The sequence below is a fragment of the Aotus nancymaae genome, unplaced genomic scaffold (assembly GCF_030222135.1).
Source record: "Aotus nancymaae isolate 86718 unplaced genomic scaffold, 86718_ANA_hifiasm-v0.15.2.pri h1tg000019l, whole genome shotgun sequence".
NCBI lineage: Eukaryota > Metazoa > Chordata > Mammalia > Primates > Aotidae > Aotus > Aotus nancymaae.
In genome coordinates, this window is record NW_026988431.1 from 13,999,124 (window position 1) to 14,023,205 (window position 24,082).

Genomic DNA, 24,082 nt, shown 5'->3' on the forward strand with positions numbered 1-24,082 from the left:
ATGGATCAAAGATACAACTGCAAACAATGAGGCTGTCCATACAGGAAAAAAAAAGACATGAATGAATTAAAATAAATATTGGAATGGGGAAGGTCTTTGTATGCAAGAAATAAAACTCTGAAAACAAAAAGGAAAAACTGATATATTTCAATAATTGAACACAAGAAAAAATTTTCTGCCTAGCACAAAGTAACATAAAATTCAAAGAAAAGTTGAGCAAAATTATTTACAACAGACATGACCAAAAGTACTGATTTTATTTATCTATAGAGAACTCTTATAATTTCATAAGAAGAGATTAATAAACAAATAGAAAAAATATACAAAGTAAAGGAATACATCTAATATAAAAAAGAAATACAATGGCTTATATAAGCATAAGAAAAGATGTTTTACCTCAATTTAAACATGCAGATTAATACCATAATGATATTACAGTTATATTGAAATGGAAAATATAAAAAAATGATAACCACATTTTTGGTTACAGGGTAGGGAAATAGATACTTTAATACACTGTTGGTGGAATGCAAATTTCAATGACATCTTTTTAAGTCAACTAGGAAATAGGTAGAAAACAATCTTAAAATATGCTTTTTCCAAACTTTCTGTTTGTAAGAATTATCTGTACTTACATTCATGTGCACAAATACATATTCAAGGATTGCATTTCATTTCTTATAGTACTTTTTGTTTTTCTCTGCATTAATAACTATGATTTTGCTTTGTAGTTTCCTACATTTTTTCCAAATTCAGCAAAAATTTATAAAATCTATACAAATAACACTTTTTTCACATGATGAAATATGTCAGTTTTGATTTTGTCGTATAGATATTCTTTCTACAACTCCCCAGCTTCACACTCTGAGCTGTTCTCCAGTCTCCTGAGCAGTGATCCTGGTTTTTTTATTTGCTCTCTCTCCTGGATGTATGCCTTTGTGGACTGATACACTAAACTTATATTTTGTTTGAATATAAAAGTCTATAAGTTAATCATAATTCTTTCTCAAAAATATGAAGGCATTTATTCAATGTATTCTAGCGTCTAGAACTGACATTGAAAATTCCTTTTGTTTCTCTGAGGAAGCTTTGAAATTTTTCTTTTATTTCTTACGTCGTGACATTTTGTGATGATATCCTTTCATGGGTTTTTTTTTTTTTTTATCCATTATACTGGGCAGCTGGTAGGCCCTTTCAATCAATAAACTCATGTTCTTTAAGTCTGAAACATTTTCATATATTATATATTTTATTATAATCCTACTTACATTATTGTAAAATATAATCCAGGTTCAGAAAAACATCATGAAATAAATATTTGGTTTAAAACATCATCATAAGGAAAATGCTCATGTAAAAAAACACACCCAGATTAAGAATAGTACTTTGCAAGCCACTGCAAAAAGCCTCCACATGCACCATCTCAATCACAACTTATTTCCTCTTTTATCAATCACCACTGTTTTAGATTACCCCACCTTGCTTTTCTTTATAATTTTATCACCAAATTGTACTTTCTGAAGCAGAACATTTTTTTTAAAGTATTCGTAAGTTTTTAAAAATCTACATATTTTCTCACCACATTTTTCCTTGCAATATATTTATTGAGGAAACAAGGAAATTTAATTGGGAAAATTTTAAATAGTCTGAATTTTATGATTTCATATCCAGGTATAATTTAACTTGCTTCTTTGATGTATTTCCTGTACCTATGTCTTTTCTGACAGTTGAACCTAGAGACTTCAGCAGACACAAGTTTGGTTTTGGGTGCAAGCCTTTTTGAGATAATCTGGTGTACATCTATCCAGGAGGCACATGATGACTCATTATTTCTAATTTTGTGATGCTTAATAGCTAGATCCAATGATTCATTGGGAAGGATAAAGCAAGTGAAAACTGAAATTCTAATACAACAATTCCTTCTTTTATTAGCTGAAATACTTCCACAAAGAGTAAATTCTCATCTACCATTTGTCTACCTTGCTGTATAGTTGGTAGAAGATCAGCAGGACAAAATACTTAACTGTTCTTTTTACTTATGAGGTTTCAAAACAATGAATTATATTCCAATTGCCTGCCATAGTGGTAGATGTTTTCTTTTTAATTATTATTAACTTTAGAATTTAAACTCAATTTTTCAATTAATTGAAATTATCCCTATTGATGCTCAAGTTGTCCTATCTTTAGATAGTGAGATCACCTTCAGATTGGTTCCTATGTCTTTTAGATATATTCCTAGAAGTCTTTGATAAGATGTTCAGGTTCACCTTCTGCAGTTTGTCCCTCAGACCTTTCTCTCTCTCTATTTCTATGTATGTTTGTGTGTGTGTGGTGAATTTTTTCAAGTAGTATATGTTCTTTTAAGACCACAATCTGGTCCTTAGGGATGCTCATTGCTACTAGATTAATCATAGTTATGCATAACATTTTTTTAAACTGTTCATCTTGAAAGTTCACTTTAAAATCAAAACCACAAGACGGGTTTTTACTTAACCTCTTCAACTCTGATTCAGAATATCCTTTCTTCCACATGAAGAGTGCTGGTTCTCAAAGATTGTGGAGATGATAGAATTAGCATATCAAAATATCCCTCTTTGCTGTATTCTGTGTTACACAGAAAGCAGCTTCAGAGTAGCAACAGCACTGCTACCACTGCAAATATGATTATTGAAAGTAATGAAAAATTTTACATATGATGTTTCTATTATCGTCATATTTCTTATAGCTGTACTGTGTCTTCATTGTCAAAGCCTGTAACCATTTTACACTGTACTTCATCACATAGACCTCATTTCGTCTTAGCTCTCTGGTATTTAGTGCCCATTTTCAGTCCTTAAATCCATGTCACCCTTCTGTTTGTCTACAGGTCTTTTTCTGTAAACTTCCACAGTAACAATGTTCTCTAAGTTCTTGAATGCCAATAACAGTTTGTCTACGCCCTTCATACTTGTAGGAAAGTTAACTTATGGCTGAATATAAAAATAACTTGCTTACATCCTAACTTCTTATCTTTCATATGTTACTTTATTTTTTACTGGCATAAAGCATTGTTTCCGAAGTCTGATGACGATCTAATTATATATCGAAAGAGTCTTCATTTTATGAGATTCGGTCATTTTAGCCAGATGTGAATACTCACATTATTTCTTTGATAGTTGATAATCCTATTAGCATATGTCTTGATGTTGGTCATTTTTGATCAATTGTTTCATATATTCATTATGCCTTTTGAAAATGTGACATCAAATCTTTTTCTGTTGTATTCTAAAAGTTTCCTTGACTTATAACTTTTGCTGTATTTGTTGTGTCCCCTTGTTTTGGTTTTCTTTTTTGAAGTTTCCATATACGTGTATATTGGGTCTTCTTTTTCTATCCTCTTAACACTTATGCTTGATTTTTTTCTTATTTCTCCCTTCCTCTCCCACTCAGGTCACATCCCCCATTTTTTCCTTTTTGAAACTTTTTAGATTTTTTCTGCTTTTTACTATTTACTCCTATTTCTCTTTGAACATCTATGTCTCTTAAAGTATTCTTTAGTCTGCATTTTTAAAAATTTAGTCTTAATTTTAAAAATTATTTTTCTTTTATTTATTATCCTTTCTTGAGTTCTATTAAAGCATTTCTTAACTTTCTAACTCTGACTTATGTTATAGGTTGTATTATATTCTTAATGTTTTTTAGTTTATCTAATTTCTATCTCCCAAAAACTTGTTAGAATTTCTTACCTGTTATCTCCTTTTCTATTCTTTTTGTTCTGATAAGTTTATATATTTTTCAGTCCTCTCTTTATTGAGAGAACATTCCTTGTGGGAATTAGCAACTGGAATAAATAGGCATGTCTTTTATTCTCAGTATTTAATCAGCTCTATTTTCTTTGTGAGTCTGTCTTTTCCTTATTTAAACTACAGGAGTTTTCTATCCTCTCACATTAATTAATCTTTCATTGCTTACACGTGTTGCAGATATTTGCTGTCAGTATGTGCTTATCATCATTAAAAATAAAATCTTGTTATCTGATGTATTAAGATTTTAATTGTAACTTGCTATTCTTTTTCTTTATTGTTTACATTGTTTTATGTCTTGTTAATAAGTTTTTCCCTACTTCAGGGACATGACAATATTTTCCTATGTTTTCTGAAACATGTAAAATTTGCTTTTATGTTTATATTTTTAATTTATCTGAAATTGATTTTTTTGTATGTGGTATGACATAGGGATATTTTCCTTGTGGGAAGGGATATCTACTGTTAGCTGACGCAGCTCTCCTTTCCTCTTGATTTGTATAGCCACTTTATATGCCATGTTCCCCTTTCTTCATAGGTCTGTTTATGGGTTCACTGTTATCCTACTCCTGTCTGTCTCTGAACTGAAACAACACCCTTTTGATTACAATAGCTTTATAGTAACTAATGAAATATGGTAGACAAAATATTTGCTCCTTAATTTTTCGATTCAAAATAATCTTGGCTATTACTGACCCTTTCTCTCATGAAGTCTGTAAACAAACAAACAAACAGTGTTGAAATTTTAATTAGAATAGCCTTGAATTTAAGGAGCAATTTGAAATTTATTTTTAGTTGCTTCTATTTTCTTCTTAGAGCTGACGTGTAGTGTCCTCACATGGACACTATATATATATATAATGCTCCCCACATACATACACAGACAATACACTTTTACATGTTGGCCCATGAATGACCTATTTGTAGAGATTTATATACAAATTGGTAATAATCAGTGTCTCTGGGGGATAAGACTAAGGGATTAGAATCTGTAGTAAGAGATGTTTAGTTTTCATTTTAAAGTATTTTGTTTTATCTTATGCATGCATGTATTACCTTTTCATATAAGGAATTCCACTTTAAGACTACATTGACTGGCCTAAATCCACATCTTAATTTTGACAGGTGATTGGTGTGAGAATTATTTTTCTGTGATATCTTCTAACATTTAACACAATGTTCCAGGAACCCAGAAATTACCAAATAGAGGGTTTAGAGTATTCATCTCAGTTTTCTGACTAAGGATGACTATGATGTCATGCGAATATTTTACATGGAAAAAATAGATCCTGTAAATGTATCTGCTAGTGTCCTTTGTGCTGTGTGTATAGACAAGAGCAAGAGTAATCAGTTGCCTGCTAGCAAGGTGAGAGCAGGGGCCACATTTTATTCACTTTTCAATCACTAACAAGTAGCTCAGTAAATCATACATAATAGATGCTTAATAATAATCTTTTAAACAATGAATTAGTGAATAAGCACATCAACAAGTATTAATAGATATTTTGAGGGTGGTATGTAGGAGTTCGTTGTGGGGTGTGAACAGAACCTGAAACATAAAAATGCTTAGTAATTGTCACCTGTTGCTTTTCTCAGTACTATACACACTATTACTATTATTACGGAGCTTTATCCTCAACCTGATTCTGTGTGGTATTTTTTGTTAGTGACTTGGATGAAGATAGAATTTTATCACCTTTGTTGATTTCATTACTCTGAGATGGATAGAAATGTCTCTGTAGGCAGTAGTGCTGTATCTAGTGAGGTAGAATTTAATAATGTTTAATATCCTGAACATACAATAAAACTCAAATGATCAAGGGCAGTAGAAAGACAGAATTTGCTTAAGAATAGTGCATGTAGAATTTTTAAAGTTTTAATAGAAAGTACATCTCAATCTGAATTACCCGTATGCTATGGCCAACAAATAAAGTAATACTATTGCAAGTTATATTAAAATAAATAGTTTGTATAATGAGAAAGTTGATAGTTGAGCTTTATTGGGAAGAAATGAACTATACCTAAGTGTTTATTATGGTCAATCCTAGATATTAAACTTTCTAAGAAACTTAGACTTGGGAGCAAATTTGGAGAACAGTGATTAGAACTGTGAAAAGACTGAAATACTGAAATATTTTGTATTGCAAGTGGGATTTTTTGCTTTGAGGAAAAAATAATAACTCATGGAAGATATGAAAGCTATCTTTAAATATTTGGGAGCAATTCAGGTGACGAAGATGGTAGGATCATAAAAAGAAAAAAAACAGAGCAATAAATCAGTATAAAGAAGATATAAATCAATATAAAGAAAATATTCCAAATAGTCCAAAATGTAGCCAGTTATTTTAGAATACTGACCCATGGCAGTGTTCAATGATAGGCTTCACAATCACATATTGAGGTTGTGGCAAAAGATTAAGGATTAAGAATTAAGATTATGGGGCTGGATCAGATGAATGTTACGCTGGAAATTTCATGTTCCATGAAATTTGAATTGGTATACTATAGCCTAACTTCAGGTATGGCTGTATTTATTATTTGGAAAGATGGCCACTACATACCTTAACTGGTGAACTGGCTCAATAGAATTCAACACAAATATTGATTTGTGTTTATTATTTTGAGACATGTAAAATAGACGAAACAAGGAATTATACAATGATTTGCTACAAAGTATAGCATAGAAAGTGGTCTAAATCAGTCCATGTGTTTGAACCTAAGTTTAAAAAACTTCTAAAAGGTTTTTTAAAAAAACCTTTGTCAAGTTTTTCAACTTGACAACAATAGCTGTATGCTAATAAGTCATGTTGCCTGACACATAGTGGGCACTATTTATTGAAAGAAGAAATGACTAATTTCTTACATTGCTTGATTAATGTTCACTTAATTAATGTCAATTCTCAAGACACTAGTTCTGAGAAGTTGTGTCCAAGCTCCCCAAATCTATTCTCTAAATTTTTGCCCTGCATTCACCAAGAGGTGAAAAGATCACAAAATATCATTGTTTCTATCAAGTTAGTTATATCACCTTTAAAGACTGTCAGCACAACTTTTGCACCCTTGGAGAAGTCGTAACTAGTAACAGGATGGGCCGTGGAAACAGGAACCACCATAGCTGGTGAGAAGATACCCAGTAGTGCAGAGAAAGGCAGCTCTGAGAGCAAAGTTGAGTACTTTAAGGGGAGATAAAAGTGTTTTAACTAGATAGTCAATCAACTCTCCAAAATTGAGACAGTACTTCAAATTATGGCATTCCATTAGAAAATTCTACTTTCACATGAATATTCACAGAATATATTTGAAACTTTTTTTGAACTCAGAAATAACATCCTGCAAAACATATAGAAATGTAAAACTAGTGAAAATGTAATGATCAAACCACAGCAAATTTTACAAAACGTTCAAAGCCTTTTATGGAAAGTGAAATTGTTAGAGTATGTTTTTTAACTGTTTAATTTATTTGGTGCCCATAGCCATATATGGCCACAGAGACCAGTAAAGCAGTGCTGATTCTTTTATTTAGCCATTTGGAAACATGTATCTTTAGGCTATGTATGGGGAAATTCTGTGATGTCCTATTTGCTGTATTCTTATCTTAGGCTTTATAGAGATGAGAGATCTTACTTCACATAGTCCTCCTACCAAGATCATTATTGATTAGATAGTACAAAACCATAAATATTTTTGTATAGATTTTATTTTTATTTGTTTCCAGTGATGCAATTTGATCAAGACCTGGATCAAGGATTAAATTTATGATATCTTCCTAGATATTATTAATCTTGTTCTCTAAGAATAGTAGGTTTATGATTTAAAGGGATTTATTTAAATTCCTTTGATCTTCTTTTTAAAAAAACTGGCACACATCTCTATTTAAAACACCATTTGGATGCAAAAAGTCATTAATTTAAAACTGAGAAGTTTTTCTTCCTTTTTTCTCTGATACTTCCTCCTTTTTTCCATTCTTTTCTTTCTCCTTCTCCCACTTTCCTCCCTCTCTTTTCTGAAAAGTTATGTCCAAACTCCCCAAATCTATTCTCTAAATTATTGCGCTGCATTCACCAAGAGGTGAAAATATCATAAAATATCATTGTTTCTATCAAGGCAGAACTGTCAGCAGATGTTTAAGCAATACAAAGACTTTGCAAGAAAACACTTATCTTAGTAATGTTTTTGTGTGAGACAAATAGAGAATAAATTATTTCTGAGTTTAAAAATAGTCAACACAGCTTGGAAAATATGGTAATATTTATTCGTGATAATAAACACGTTTTTAATGAAAGCCAAAGATGTCCAAACACAAACTGAATCATGACAACCCAATGGTCTTTTTTACAAAAACCATGACATATGCCCCATTAATTTGCTAAATGATATGAGTGCAGAGAAAGGATGAATCAAAGCTACTAAAATCCTTTTAAATACACCTTCTAGTTTAGATGTCAACTCTGAAAATGGCATTCAAAAATGGTCCCTCTGTTTTTAATTTATCTGCTGAGTGTTTGTTACTGTATCTTTACCAATTACTTTAAAGTTTTAATTGTTATCATTCATTTCAACTCCAAACAGCTACCACTTTGGCTTGACTTTCCATAGAGGACTAAATTCTGTTACATAAGTACATATGCAGGAAGTTATACACTGTCATTTGTAAGTATATGAGTCTGAATAGGCCATTATAAATGTTATATAAACCACATAGTATATAGGTTATATACACTATGTGGTATATGTAATAGCTGACTAGAAAAAAATATACACCTAACTGATATATGATTAGCTCTAATAGTTTCAGACTTCTTTTAAATTAAACTTACTATTTGGAAACATTTTAAAGTTTGTTAGAGATTTAAATTTTAATTCTTAAGTACCATCAAGTCAGATGCCTATATAATTGCCACTTTCAAAAATTTACCTCAATTTTTCCCAGAAGCCATTTAGATCCATCTCATATTATTTTAAAAATCAAATTAAATGTAAAGATGTCTAAATAAACTTTTCCCATTTGTAATTTATAATATAGTCATCCTATTATACTCTTTAAATTGAATTATCAGATTCTGAAAATAAAAAAAAAAAGCTAAGTTTTATAAATAAAATCTCCGGATGAAAAGGCACTTAAGCCCTGCACATGGTTATTCCAGTCTGTATTCTTCACAACGCTTATCAAATGAAATTGATTTCTGGCCCGCATATATATACAGCAAAGTGCCAGAATAAGATTAAATCAGAATGCTTATGAAAAAGAATCAAGTTGGCCACCAAAGTTTCACATCAGTAGGAAATTTCTTTAGATACTTCTGATGGAAATTTGAAGTGTATGTTGCTATCAGATCAAGTGCAGGAGAGGTATAAGGCTACTGGAGAAATTCCCTTAGTTTATTGACCAGAAAGCTAAAACATTTGTTGTTAACAGTAAAGCTTGACAAGATAATTAAATGAATGATAACAAAATCTCAGCAGGGAAGTGCCCATTAATTGAATTTATTTGGAAGCATGTTTTCACAAGTATAACCAAATTATCTAATTTCCACTCACATTAAAAAGTGATAGTCTGTAACAACTAATTACTGGAAATGAAGGAAAAGGTCAGTACTTTGAACCAGTAACACAGAAGAAAACAAAATTACTAACATCAAAAGACCACCATATTTGACAGCTTCTTAAGAATTTAACTCATCATTTCATCCTGTGAAACTATTTCAGTGAAACTCGCCAAAGAAAAGAATCCCAGTAATTTCTAGGTAGCAGTGTCTTTAAAGCTGGAACACATTTCTCACATTCTTTGTATCCTTTTTTGATATTAATATGTGTGTCAGGATGAGTGTGCTAAGAGATGAAATAACTGTTGTTATAACGATTTAGTTTCAGCACTTCACTTCTTTAAAAAAATTAGTGCTGTTTTCCTCTTTAGTAATATACATATAGTTAATAATTTTTTAAAAAAAGTTGTTTCTGTTTTCATGTACAGATCAGAAAGTCTGAAATAAAGTGTCATTTTGGTCAACTTTTATATTTGAAATGAGGAATAAAGTAACATACACTCAGATTTTCTGCTTTAAGCTGCCGGAGAGATGTCTCCAAATTGGACATTTTTAATGCTTTAGCAAATTATTTTCTAATTTGAAAAAAGTTAATGATAAACTTTGTCATACAACTGTGATATTAGATTAGATTTTGTTCATAGTCAACATGTTCAATAGAGATTTAAAACTAGGAAATTTGTCACTTTTATTTTTCTAACCCCATACTTTAAAACATTCATCTGTTGGAAACATTTGGCAAAAATTTCATAAAACAGCAAAACAATGAAATTCTGTTCATTTTGGTATAATGTTTGTACAAATTATAAGTAGCCTTGCCTAATTTTTAATCTGAGGCAGGAAAATCTGAATTAACAAATAATGCCAAAAAGATTATTTTAGTTCTGTGACTTATATTGTTTTTCAAAGAAAATTATTATCTAAATAAATACATTTAAACATATTGGCTAAAATTGAGTGACAATATTTAGGTTTATCGCATACAAAAATTATGTTTCAGCTTTAAAAACTGTTCTTAATGTTCTGTATAATGTGGGACATCCTTTTTCATTCAGAAAACTAGAGACTGCGATTATAAAACTAACAACTAACACTCATTCACAATAACTTTATCCAGTGACTTGAGAACAGCAATTAAATCTAGGCTGCTTTATCTTCCACAAAGTTATTCTACCTTAATTTAGAGAAGATAATAGCGCTATGCTTTGTTTTCCTAAATCATTTTCCTAAATTAATATAAAGATGATGATAGCATATAGTTATGCTATATATAGGTAGATTGATAAATGCAGAGCAATACATTGGTAGATAGATATAAATATGGCCATTGTTAAAACATGATATTTAATAGAATGTTTGGTTTTGCCAAATGAAGCAATGCATATGAAAGTATTCATTTATATCTTATTTTGTTGTCATTTCTATTCTGTTCTTGTGTTTTGTTTAATCAATATAGTAAAATACAGTGTTCCAATTGAACAAGATTTTAGATGCTAAACCATTCTTTTTACTTGTGTACATTGGCAGTTCACAGTCTAAAAGCCTAACCACGTCAGTCAAACGCTGCATGTAGATCACTCTGAATTTTGAAGACGTTTTGCTTCTAACAGAGTTTTTTTTTAATTATGGAGCAATATCTACATTTCATTGGTAGCTAATAATTGGACAGGGGGATTATAATAATTCCTTGAAATATATTTTTATCTTTTAGTGTCAGTTTAATATCTTGCTCAGCACTTTTGCATTCTTTTAGCAGGGCAACTTTCTAATCATTACGTTATTATAGTTTAATCACCCTCATATTATGAGCCTAGTTAGTTGTATTCTATAAAATATTGCAAATTTATTTTCAAGAGACCTTTTCCTTGATGACCAGAATTGGAACTTGTGTTTCTAGCTGAAAACAATTGGCACTTTATTTCTACAACATCTGTACCTAAGAGGTATTTAAAAACACAGAGCTAGTCTTTTTTTTCATGAATTTCTGGAGCTTTTAAATTCACAACATTAAAGTTTTATGAGTTTCATCTTAGATGAGACTTGCCTTTAAATACGTGGTTGTGTTTTCTATGGAGGTTACCTGTATATCTTCAAAAACCCAACTGGTCTACTCTAGAAATATTACTCTCTGAGACAGTCATGTTTCTTTGTTTTTCTTTTCCTTTTTCTTTTTTTAAAGAAAGACAAAACAGCAATAAACATTTTAGCTCTTTAATGAGCAAAGATCATGTTTCTTAGCATTGGACTAATAGTCATTATCCAGATTATCTTTATTTCACGTAATGACCAGTGACATGGCCAAGATGTACAAAGTTGGTTCCATCAAGTAGTATACAATTTTTTTGTATAATAAGCTTTCATTCTTGAAAAAGAGTAACTGAAAAGAAAGGTTTCTGTTACTGCAGTTAGTTTGTCAGAGAAAGTTCTTTGCATTATCTTATAAACTATCAAAATTGCTAGTCATCTGAAAAAATGTAAAAAAAAAATCACATAACTTTAGTCTAATAGAAATATAGTACAGGAAAGAGAGAAAGTATTTATCAGGATGTGCTCTTTAAGTCCATCTCATTGTTTTAAATATAAATGTACATCTGATTACATATACAAACATTTGGAAAGGTCTGTGATATACTGTTACTGGTAAACAACAGGGGGATGAAGAGTTTCCTGTGGTCTTAGAATATTCATTTAAAATCACACATATGTATAAGACTAAAATCCTCCAGGTGTTGACTCTCCTAGGTTCTGTATCTACGTTGTACTCTACTGAGATTGCGTGAGTAAATTCCAGTGAATGAACCTCAGTGAGAAAGATAAGTGATGAAAAGAGGGACATAACTTTATAATGAATTGTTATTAGTAAACATTTTGTCATGCAGCATGAGTAAATCAATGAACTCAGAACTATAATCAGAGTGGTAATACTGGGGCATCCTCATATCATGAAAGACTGTTGCAAGTAACTCTTTGGACACACTTCACCTTACCAAAAGGAACAAAATACAGAGTAACAACAAAAAAAATCACAACAATTTATAGATCCTGTACCACATGTCCAATTAGGGTTATACATTTTCTAGATGGGAATGAAAAGAACATTAAAAACAGGAATTTTTTTTCTGGGATTCATATCAGCGAGTATTCACCATTATACCTATAGTTTCGTCAAATACCTTTAATAGCTAATTCCTTCTATATTGAAACTATTGTGAATTATTTTATTGTAATTACTTTTGCCCCTTAAAATCTTCTTTAGGTTCTGCCAATTGATGGAGGAAGCTTCTATTAAAAACTCCAATGGGATGAGAAGAATTTTAATTACGGCTTAATCAGCAGCACAGCCACCAAGCATATAAATTATCATGCACATCGTGCTAAAAATATCCAGTTTCCTTTATCCCCACAATTTTATACTGACAGCACTTATGTGATAATGTTGTACCTGCCAGTCTTTAAACTTCTTTGTTTTACTGGCAAATTTCAGCATGAGCCTTTGCTAAGGCCATTAACAGCATTGGCGCTTTGTGTACTCATCCAAATATGTAAATATGGTCTACACAATAAAACGGCTCCAAATAAAAATGGGTGAAAATTATCTGACATTCCATTGGTGTGTCCCTTGTGCATATTCATAGTTGTTTTTTTTTTTTTATTTTTGTATTTCAGACATAGTTCTTTCCTGTTTGGTGTTCCACATGCCTAATTCCATTATGTAACTTAAATCTTCAAAAAATTAATTCTTGAATGTGAATGAAAAAGTATCATTCAGAACAATTGCTTCAAGCAATTGAAATTTGTTTTTGAAGTTGATTGGTATATATACAATTCATTTTTTTCAAAACCCCCAAAGTTCTTGATATGTATATTCACATAATATTCCTCCTTATTTAAATAGTAAGTCTTGTAGGTTGAAAGCCAAGGAATCTTCAGTAATCACTTACTGCAATCCATCAAAAAAATAGTTTGTTTCTCTTATCTGGCTATACCCTGGTTGTTGAATGTGAATGGGGGTGGGGGTGGGGATGGGGCAGAGTATTGTTCTGTCCTCCAGTGAATGTATTGAATGTGTGTAAGGGCTGAATCCCTGGTATAGTGTTGGGAATCATTGTAATGGTGTTGGGTGTCATTAAGGGAACATCATCGGGTGACCTCCTCATAGCTAGTGTGTAATCTGGGGGACAGGCGGTCCGAAGAACCACCTCATGTGGATGGATGGACTCACATTCATGATCCAAATCAGTGTGCTTCATTTGGAGGGACATGATTTCCTCTTCTTGTGCATGGGTTAGATCATTGGTAGTAGTGCGCTGAGGGCTGCATCTCCTGTGAACATCGTGTCTCCTCTTATCCTTTTTGTAGTACAGGGCTGCAAAGGCCAAGATGTTCAGAAACAGCAGTGACGCTCCAACTGCAATAGTGACACTCAGCTCTGTTGAGTAGTCCCTCTGATCCACTGAAAACGGACTTGGTTGTTGTTTGGGATCATCCTGCTTGGCAGTGGGAAAGGCTGATGTGACAGGTACAGAATTTTTTCTCGTAGGTCTGAAAGTGATGTCAGTTGATGGCACTTTAGTTGTTGTAGAGGTATACTGAGAAATGTCATTGAGATTATGCAGATGAGGTACCAGCTCCAACCAGAGGTTTACCTTATTGGCTCTGTAATGTTCTTTAACTCTTGGTTTCAATCCAATATGGAGATAAAGTTGGTCTTTCTGGGAATATCTGGTCCATGCTACTTCTTCAAAACGGTTGGGTTTGGTATGGATGAATTTCGTGTCTTGAGGGACTGGTTGATTTGGATCACTAAGAAAGAAGAGATAAATTATGAGAATAAAATTATTTTATTTTTTACTTAAAATGACACTACTTTAACATGTAATAATTAAAGAGATGACTCAGCAATGCTTTATATTGTGTTTTAACATTAACTTGGGTCAATTTAAAAGTATAAATCTTCTAGCAGGCAGATTGTTAGATGGGTGATAACATAAGGCAAGTAAGTCTAACATTTTGTCCTCTCTGCCTATGCTGAGATGGGCTACTATCTACCCAAAGATTTTAAAGAATTATTTAAATACTCACTTCCAGATGATTCGTCTCATAGGGAAACTAGCAGAGATGACATGGAACAGTGGAAAGGATTTTTGATTTGAAACAAGCAGATAAAGATTTGAGACTAGACTCTGCTATATACCAGCCATGTCAACATCTCTATCAAGTTCCCAGAGCCTCAATTCTCTTTTTTGTCAAGTGGGATTAATAGTACCTGATCTGCCAGGTTCAGAAGATAGTTGGAAGGATTAAAGAGTGTTGTGAATTAGAGAGCACTATAAAATAATTCTTGTTACCGCTGAGCAGTAAGCCCTGTGTAATTCAAAAACCCAAAGCAGATGTAATTAAGTAATGCAATCCACATATGTACTTTCTTAACATTCTAAAACACCAGAAATAATAAAGCAATGACTTTTAAAAACACCATAATATAGAATTAATTTTGAATAAAGGAATTTAATATGTTGCTGGTATTAATCTGATATTAAATGATTTGGGCACAAATATCTATTATTTTTAAATAGTTAAGATAATATTTCTATTAACTTCATTCCTTAGGTACATACCCAGTTTTAGCAAAATTTGTCCAGTATGTCATTACAACTGCACTCAGCATCACATCGTTTTTGGAGAAATTGCAAGGAAATAACTCTGTCGGGCCAATCATGGGGATTCCCAGTACGTAGGGAACCTCGTCTCCATGGGCTGCATCAGCCCAAGCTGGAACCTGATCTGTTTGGCAATGATGGTAAAAGGCATAGAAGTACGTAGGTGAACCAAAGTTTGAGTGAAGATCTGCTGTGGCTACAGCTGGTGCCACCCACTGATGGTCCGTAAACAAAGCCAATAATGTCTTTCTTCTGGTTTCAGGGTTATGACGGTCAGCCCAGTCAGTATACATGAACTTAATGGTTTCTCTCAAGACATCTTTGCCTTCAGGATATCCATATAAATTATCAACAAAATTTGAAACAGCAAAGTCAAAATCACTAGCTGATATACCATCATCGCTATCTACTATATTTTCAACAAATTTTAATCCTTCCCCTTGGTTCACTCCTAACATTATATCATAGTTGAGAAACTCTCCTTGCTCCATCAATATCTGAGGGTCGTCTGGTATTACATCACCATCAATCACAGGTCCAAAGGCTATGTGGTATCTAGCTGGTTGAATATCTTGGTCAACAAGTTCTTTGTAAGGCTTCTTCTGGAGGCATTCCACTAACTCTACTGTATCTGAGACATTGCAACCAACTTTTGTGGCCAACATTCTAGCATATTTTGCAGGTTGAAAACTAACAGCCCAGCTGGAAAGGGCTGTTCCACTTTGAGCTATTGCTCGTTGAAAAAGTCCTATGGGAAAATCAACAAAGAATTTCAGATGATCTTTGAGTAATGTTGTGGTAAAACAGTAACATCTTATATTTTAGACATGTATATAAAAACCCAGATACAACTCAAGAAACAGGGAGATAGAGACATTTTTGCTTAAAGGAAGTACACAAAGCCATCCACAGGGTACAGTGGATTAGAAAGGTAGACCTAAGTCTTGTGCTTTGAGTGGCACCTGCCTTAGGGATCAAGAAGTCTAAACTGTGTAGAGTCTCAAAGAGGTAGGAGGAAAGAAGAAAAGGAGAAGGTGTAGTGGTAAAAAGTCTCAAACATCTTCTTCAATGAGTGTGTAAATACTTATATTATCATCAACATTAACCAGATGGGACCAATCTTGTCCTGTTTAGTTCTCCAGCATTGTCCATTTGGAATATTTCCTCCGGTTTGTCTATGTCTATCCTCCTTCGAAATAGTTCTATGTATTTGTTTTAACTAGATGTTATTTGAAAAAGAATTTTTAAAGGCTCATACAATGACTGGAGCTGGCTGTTTGTTTATACCCTGGGGATGGCCCTGGACTCACACAAAACAGAATATCACTTTAGACATACTCTTTCCAGATCTTCATGTCAGACATAGTATGCTGAATATTCATCTTTCAGAAGAAGACATAACATTTGAAGTGTTTTCACTAGGTTAAAGAAAAAACCATCAGCCAAAAGATTTAGTGTGGGGTGATTTAACTTTTGCCACTGTTGAATGTACACTACTATTTTTATCATAAAAGATGAAAAGCACACGACCCACTGCTTTTTACTTAACTGCATTTAAGAATTGTAAATGATGATTCCCTATGCAGTTTGATAAGAGCTGCATGTCATTCAAATTTACAAATGCACTTTATCTTATCTTCTCATTAAGGTATTTTTCTAATAAAATTCCTATTTTAAAAATAGCATTTATCTATTTTCTTTTAAATATTTAGATGCATTATCAATTTCCAAATACAGCTTTGTGCTTCAGTTATTTAAACACTTGCTTAATTATCCATATGTGTTAATGAGATAAAAACTCTTTTCACAAAGGTGTTGAAGCAGTGTCTGAATTAGAAGGAAAGTTTGAGATTTTTTTTAACCAAATATGCCTATATATTCAACATGTCTGTAACATGTTCCCATATATTTCTAAAGGTATTAAAAAATTTTGACAATATTAATGTAAATTTGTTTTGGTTTTCTGACATCTTTATAAGCTTTTTTTAGTTTACTAGAACAAAGTATGAAAGAGCAAATGATACAAATACAGATAATTTTTAAAACCGTGGCTGGGCGCGGTGGCTCACGCCTGTAATCCCAGCACTTTGTGAGGCCGAGGAGGGCGGATCATGAGGTCAAGAGATCGAGACCATCCTGGCCAACATGGTGAAACCCCGTCTCTACTAAAAATACAAAAATAATTAGCTGGGCATGGTGGCGCGCGCCTGTAGTCCCAGCTACCCGGGAGGCTGAGGCGGAAGAATTGCTTGAACCTGGGAGGCAGAGGTTGCAGTAAGCCGAGATGGCGCCACTGCACTCCAGCCTGGCGCCTGGCAACAGAGCGAGACTCCGTCTCAAAAAAAAAAAAAATAAAAAAACAAAAAAACTGTGTAGCTGTTTATCAACATTTGCTCAGGAAAATATTGTTAAAATAAGTTAAAAATTGTATAACTAAAGAAAAAACCTGGTGATTTCTATAATATTCTCTCCCATTTCAGGGACTCAATGACATTAACTAAATATACCAATAAAGATTTAGAAGGAAAGGCACATCATGTTCAGTATATCCTAAAATATGCCACCAAGATGGTATTAGGAATACCATGTATTTTATCATTAGTGAAAGTGCTTCTTATGTGGTTGCAAGATGGGGTTGACTCATGGTATAATACAAGCCTGAGCACTGGCGCAGCCCTTTGTGGAGTTTATTGCCTTTAAAGTCTATGTCTACACTGGAGGCAGAAACAGCTTGATGATTTCAAGAGCTCTTTTGAGCATCTCCTGGTAAAGTCAGGCAGCTCAGTCTGGAGATGGGTTTAGGACAAACCTAAGTTTATGTCTTTTTCCAGGTACAGATAGATTTCCTGAAGTATATAAGAAAATGCTGTATTTTCAATTGTTTGAGTAACCACTTACCACTGTTTACTACACCATCCATTGAAGACTAGCAGTGCTAGGTGATTAACTAACTGACTCACCTCTGAAACCAGTGCCGGTTTGATACTAGCCAAAATTGGTTTTGATGTCAATTTTTGGTCAAAGGACCCTGAGAAACCCATATAGGTGGCTTAGTGTTGCCGTAACTACATAGTGGCATTAGTAAAATACTACGGTTAGAACAACTTAATCTGTTTAATTAAACAAACGCTAAGTTTATTATTTCAAAATAAGCCATGTCTTTACAGATGAAATCTCTCTTGGAAATGTTCACCTGTGTTATTTTGTCATCTTGAATCAGAATTGTACCAATATAAATGAAATGCTAATATAAACTATGTTAATAAATTGTCTATATATGATTCTCCAAATATATATATATATATATATATATATATATATATATACACACACATACTCATTTAATGACTGGCTGCCTTTTTGAAATTAAACATTCATGTGTTTTTGATACCAAAAACAAATATCATATGTCTGGTGCTCCTATCACAACCCTCAATCTTACAAATAAAGATGCTTCACGAATTATACTTTACAGTATATACTTTCTTCATGTGTATACAATGACAATTAAAAAGTCAGAAATTAAAACCTGGTCTATTTTTTATATAGTCTCTGTCTTCCTATTATACATAAATAATGGAGAAAAAGTATTTGCTTTGCAAATTTCTTCAACAATACTCTTGTGAAATTTCAAATTAATAATGCAGTTGGAATGAGTGATTAAATGCATAGTAAAATGGAGATGGAGTTCCTAAAGAACAACATGATAAGCCTTGGACAGGCACTTTGGGAAAAATATGTCAAAGCCAGAAAACAGAAATAAGAAACATATTTCATGGATTTCAGCAGCCTCAATACTCCGTGCTGCCTTGCCAAGTTTAGGGGGAAAAAATGCTTTTGGAGTTAAAAATTGAAAAAACACTAAATTTAATGTATTTTTCTTTTTAATCAAAAGCTCTACCAGTAATCTTGATGCTTTGACAATTTTGGATCATGCATGCAAAATAATCAACAATCCATTCTGTACTCAGACAACAAGTGAAATCACATGTTTTCGGACAAACTAGCTTAGGACCGAGTTATACTAATAAAGGGTTTTAAATGTGTATTATCTTGAAAACAGATTATATACAATTCCTGCATTTAAAAAGTCTCATCTTTGATTTTGATCACTGAATAAACAAAGATGACAGAACCGTAGAACATCTTTGTCTGATTTTTCCTCAAATCACCCCCTGAAGGAAAGAAGAATAACTATAATGCTAACTATTCTGAAGTGTGCTTGAAAGGGCATCCTTACCAAGCTCCACAGGAGACAAAGAAAAGAGTTTGATGAAAATTTAAACATGCACAGAAAAGCTGAAGAAACAAAGCTTTAAACAGTTATTGAGTTCAACCTAACACTCAGTTTGAACAGAGAAATATACAGAGCATCACATACTACTGATGGTGGTGGCATGCAGACACCAAAATTGTCAAAATTTGCAACCTGCATAATACCTTTGGTTGAATTGCTCCAACGGTTACCTTCAGAATAATGGGATAAAGTCAGCAGATTGACACATGAACCCCCAGCACCAGATCCAAAAACAGTGATTCTTAAGGGGTCACCACCAAAGAATCCAATGTTTTCACTAGTCCATCTTAAAGCTTGTATGAGATCAAGAAGTCCATAGTTCCCTTTTGCAGCCTGATCCCCTGTACTCAAGAAACCTGAAAAATATAAATTCAGAAAACACTTTTGAGCTGACATGAATCAAATAGACATCAAATTTAAATAAATGAAGCCTGTATTAATCAAGGTAAGCACAGTCCAAGTTCATTAGTAGAAATTATTTTCCACCATAAAAAAAGAATTTACTTTAGCAAGAATAATAGTGGGTGAAATCTGAAAAATGACATCATCTTCCCCAAATGCCTCCCAACTTTTCCAGATAACAGAAAACTGGGGCAGATAAAGGGAATGCAAACGTTCTGAAAACCTCAGGAAAGACGTTCCAGGGGCCAAGTTACTTGGTGGAGATATCTGGATAGTATCAGGGGGCTTATGTGAATGTGCATTTTGCAGAAAACACCATGTCTGTCCTCAAGTTGCTTGTCATCGAACACGGTTGGAATGTTAGATGTTTGGGGCAGAGTGGCAGGATAGAAATGTGTACAGCAGGCAGGTATTTCTCTAAGACCTGTAGAGAAAGGTTTTGTAAACTCCATAAAATTATATACAACTCTTCTTGCACATAAATATATACATTTTTTATCAATGATTAAGAAAGAATTACTGTGCCAAGGGTGACTGGAGACCACATTTAACACTACTTTAAATGCCAAACTGAGGGGAGCTTCTCAATTAGCAAATGGTGTAGAATAATTGAAGGTTTTTTCGAAAAGTTCAAACACATATTTCTGAAATGCTCAAAGCTCTGCTTTATAGTAAACCTGAAAATGCGTAGGAAAATGTGGTAAATCTGAAAATGAGGAGCAGAGAAAACGGAGGTAGAGGAGAAAGTTTAAGGATCTGCACTGACAGAATGGCAAGGGCAATTGAAAAAAAGAAGAAAGGATAGAAAAAATATTGTGATATTAAGATCTGAGTAATTGTTTTACATTTGAAAGTTGTAGGGCCGGGCGCGGTGGCTCACGCCTGTAATCCCAGCACTTTGGGAGGCCGAGGCGGGTGGATCACAAGGTCAAGAGATCGAGACCATCCTGGTCAACATGGTGAAACCCCGTCTCTACTAAAAATACAAAAACTTAGCTGGGAGTGGTGGCGCGTGCCTGTAATCCCAGATACTCAGGAGGCTGAGGCAGGAGAATTGCCTGAACCCAGGAGGCGGAGGTTGCGGTGAGCCGAGATCACGCCATTGCACTCCAGCCTGGGTAACAAGAGCAAAACTCTATCTCGAAAAAAAAAAAAAAAGAAAGTTGTAGAAGGGGGAGTCAAATATATTACTTTAGCAATATCTTAAACATATTCACTCATTTAGCTGACTTAGTAGCTTTTATAGTGAGTTCATTATAACTTGTTAAACAAACATCTGTTCTCTAATATATTTTTGCATTTAGTATAAATGAAAATGTAGAAAGTGTTTCATAAAATACTCCATCTTATGGACTATTTTATACTATGTAGAAAATATTTAGAGTCCTATTAGATATAAATTGATTATATTCAGGGATATAATTTCTAATCTCAACAAGTTCATAGAACTAATTTTAAAAAATTAGTTCTCTTATTGGAGACTTATGATAGAAACAACATTATAGCTCAATGTTTGTGGTAAAAATTATTTTATTCAATTTGAAATATATCTCTTTACTTCATAAAGTAAGCTAGGACATAGATTACATTTATGAAAAGAAAACCATAACAACACTACCTATTGGGTTAGCAAATAAATCCATAACCAAACTGAATACATGGACAAGAAATTATTTAGGATCATTGTAGAAAGGAATAGATGAAGACAAATACTCCTGAATAATTTTGAAAAATTTGAAGAAACGAAAGTGCTTAGTTCTTTTTTTCTACAAGATCAAATATTCCAAGAAATAAAACTGCAGTCTCTAATTTATTTTGTGTGTGTGTGTGTGTGTGTGTGTGTGTGTGTGTGTGTGATCCTGAAAATGTTACCTTTCCTTGATATAAATGTTTTAAAAAATACAGTTCAAATAAACAAAATTTTCTGGTAATACCCCTCTCTTTTATTGCATTTGCATAATAATTTAAGGAAATTTTCATGGTGTCATCTTAGAAGCATTTTCAAATACTCAATATTCATATAAATTAGAGGGTAATAAAATACAAAACAGAAGCATGGCAGGGAACTCTTTTAACTCTATTTGCTATTACATGAACTTTGATATAAGACAGAACCATTAGTTTAAATTTCTGAAAGATTGTCTTACAAATGTTTTGGTCTACAAAGACAGACTATTGGCATGGACTCTGAAAACAATATTATGGAAGGATCACTGTACATTAGATAGAAAAAACTCTTGAAGGAAAAAGGAGGGGTGTGTGTAAGAGAGAGGGAGGGAGAAAGAGAAAGAGAGAGAGGGTGAGTGAAAGAATAAGAACATAATACTCTTGTTATTAGGTTGGTGCAAAAGTAATTGACTTTTTTTTGCCATTTAAAAGTAATTGCAAAAACTGCAATATCCTTAACGCCAACCTCATAATTTATTACGTATAATTCTATATCATTAACATATTCAGAAAAACTTTGGTTTCTGAATATAGTTTATGTCCCTCAGTGCAAAATGAGGATTCATATTTAACTCCTCTCAAAATAATATTGAATTACTCCAGTTACATTCAAATAAAACTTTACATTCGTACAGAATTGACTTACTCATAAAATAATCATCATTCAATTCGTAGCATGTAGGGAACCATGGTAATAAGCCAATTAGTTCTACATTAACTAAATTGTATCCCCTGTATAATCCCGGTGATAGATGCACTCTTTAGTCAAATAGCTTTATGTTTATATAACAGTACTGTTAAAATATATTGTCTCTGAAGAGTAACCTCTCCTTTATATATAGTCTAAAGAAGTCTTGTAATATATTCAAGAAAAAGTTTTAAACAAAATCAATTCAATTCAAAAATCTTGTTATTAAACCACAGCATGGAAAATAGAGTAAATCATTGGGTAGAAGCTATTGTTGTGTAGCCTCAAAATGTCCAAGATTATTCAGTCAAGCTCCATTTTTACCCTTCAGTACTGAATTTCTCTTACTCTTGATTCTAGTGTTTTTTCATGTGTATGTTGTTATCTGTCTATATCTATCTATCTATCTATCTGTCTATCATCTATCATCTGTCTGTCTGTCTATCTAACCCATCTGTCTGAAACTAAATAATCATTAGCATGAATTTAGAGGACCACGTTGTGTGTGATATTAGGAAAAACTGACAGCAGCTGTCTTTATTAAGGCCAGCTGACCAATCAAATCACAGATCTTCAGACCTGGCAGGGAGATATATACTTGCATACATTTTTTGATTACTGATAGTACATTCAAACAACAGCCTGTGGCTAAGCTAAGTGGACAAAATGAGGAAAGTTAAATAAATTGCTGCTCAAAAGAGATACAGTTTGCTAATTACCCAAGCGATGTACATTGACAGCCTTCTTTACACCTTGGTATCTAGTGAAGTAGTAATTTAAAGTTCTTTTTAAATTGACTTAGCTGTTACGTCCTTAACAGCACAACCGTTTCAGATCACTCTAGCTGAAACTTTACATTGACATGCTCAACGATAGTCCATTCATGGGGGAATTCAATTTTGCAGAGTCCTCACTTCATGATCACTTTGGAGAAGACTTTTCCTTTAATGTCACTTAAATCATTCTTAACAGATAGTGGCTACTTTATCAGGCTTTTCTCGATCCTCATTTTAAACTCCTGGAATCTGTGACTAATTATTGTCATAACACAATGACACATTATTATTTTTGTAAAATAGAACAATAATGACTATAAAAACAAACTTTTTCTTTTCAGAAAAAAAGTACAAAATTTTCCAAAAAAATTTTAACTACTTAATTTACTTGAGTCAGGAATATAAAACTTTAACGATTAGTAATTTTAAACTTAAGGCAAACTCTCAAAATTCATAATTATAATTATGCTAAAAATCATTTGACTGGTTCATATATCTACTACAATTGTCATTCACCTATGTGTTCAAATAGAATTTATTTAATGCCAGTCTTCCCACCTAAAAACTCATTCTATCAAAAAACATTTCCATTTGTGGTTCCGACATGAAACTACTAGTTCTACCAAGTTGATTACATCTACTGAGCAGGCTTAGCTTGAATTTTCTGTTTACATGATCTGGCAACTAGAGTTAGTTTCAAGTGCTAGAGAGAAACTAGGTAATTGAACACGGGTGCATAGGCTCTTGGAATGGAAAAATAAGACCAGGCCTAAAATAAATTGGACAAGGGGAAAATAAATAACTGGTAATTACTGTGACCAAGGTATTGGCTTGGGCTACTATTGTATATGGAACTCATAACTCTCTGATAGGCAGATCCTAAGATGTGTGAAAGGAACTAATTTAAATTGTCAGGCGGTAGCCCTGCAGTTTATTGGTTAACCCAATTTATACTTAGGTCTCTTATAATACAACCAAGCAACCATG

The 24,082-nt window shown here is 32.9% G+C and overlaps 1 protein-coding gene across 11 annotated transcripts in view; it reads right to left on the reverse strand.

The window, feature by feature from the left end:
* Nucleotides 1-238: 238 nt before the first annotated feature.
* Nucleotides 239-24,082, reverse strand: part of NLGN1 (neuroligin 1) — a 907,355-nt gene continuing 883,511 nt past the window's right edge. For 8 of the 11 annotated variants that reach the window (XM_064378630.1, XM_064378628.1, XM_064378634.1 and 5 more), the window contains 3 exons: nt 19,426-19,638; nt 14,944-15,733; nt 239-14,128 (listed from right to left, as the gene is read on the reverse strand). In XM_064378630.1, coding sequence (XP_064234700.1) covers nt 13,306-14,128; nt 14,944-15,733; nt 19,426-19,638 — 1,826 coding nt within the window. In that variant the 3' untranslated portion in view covers nt 239-13,305. The remainder of the gene's footprint in view (nt 14,129-14,943; nt 15,734-19,425; nt 19,639-24,082) is intronic. The other 3 variants (XM_064378633.1, XM_064378635.1, XM_064378637.1) reach the window with 1 other exon arrangement.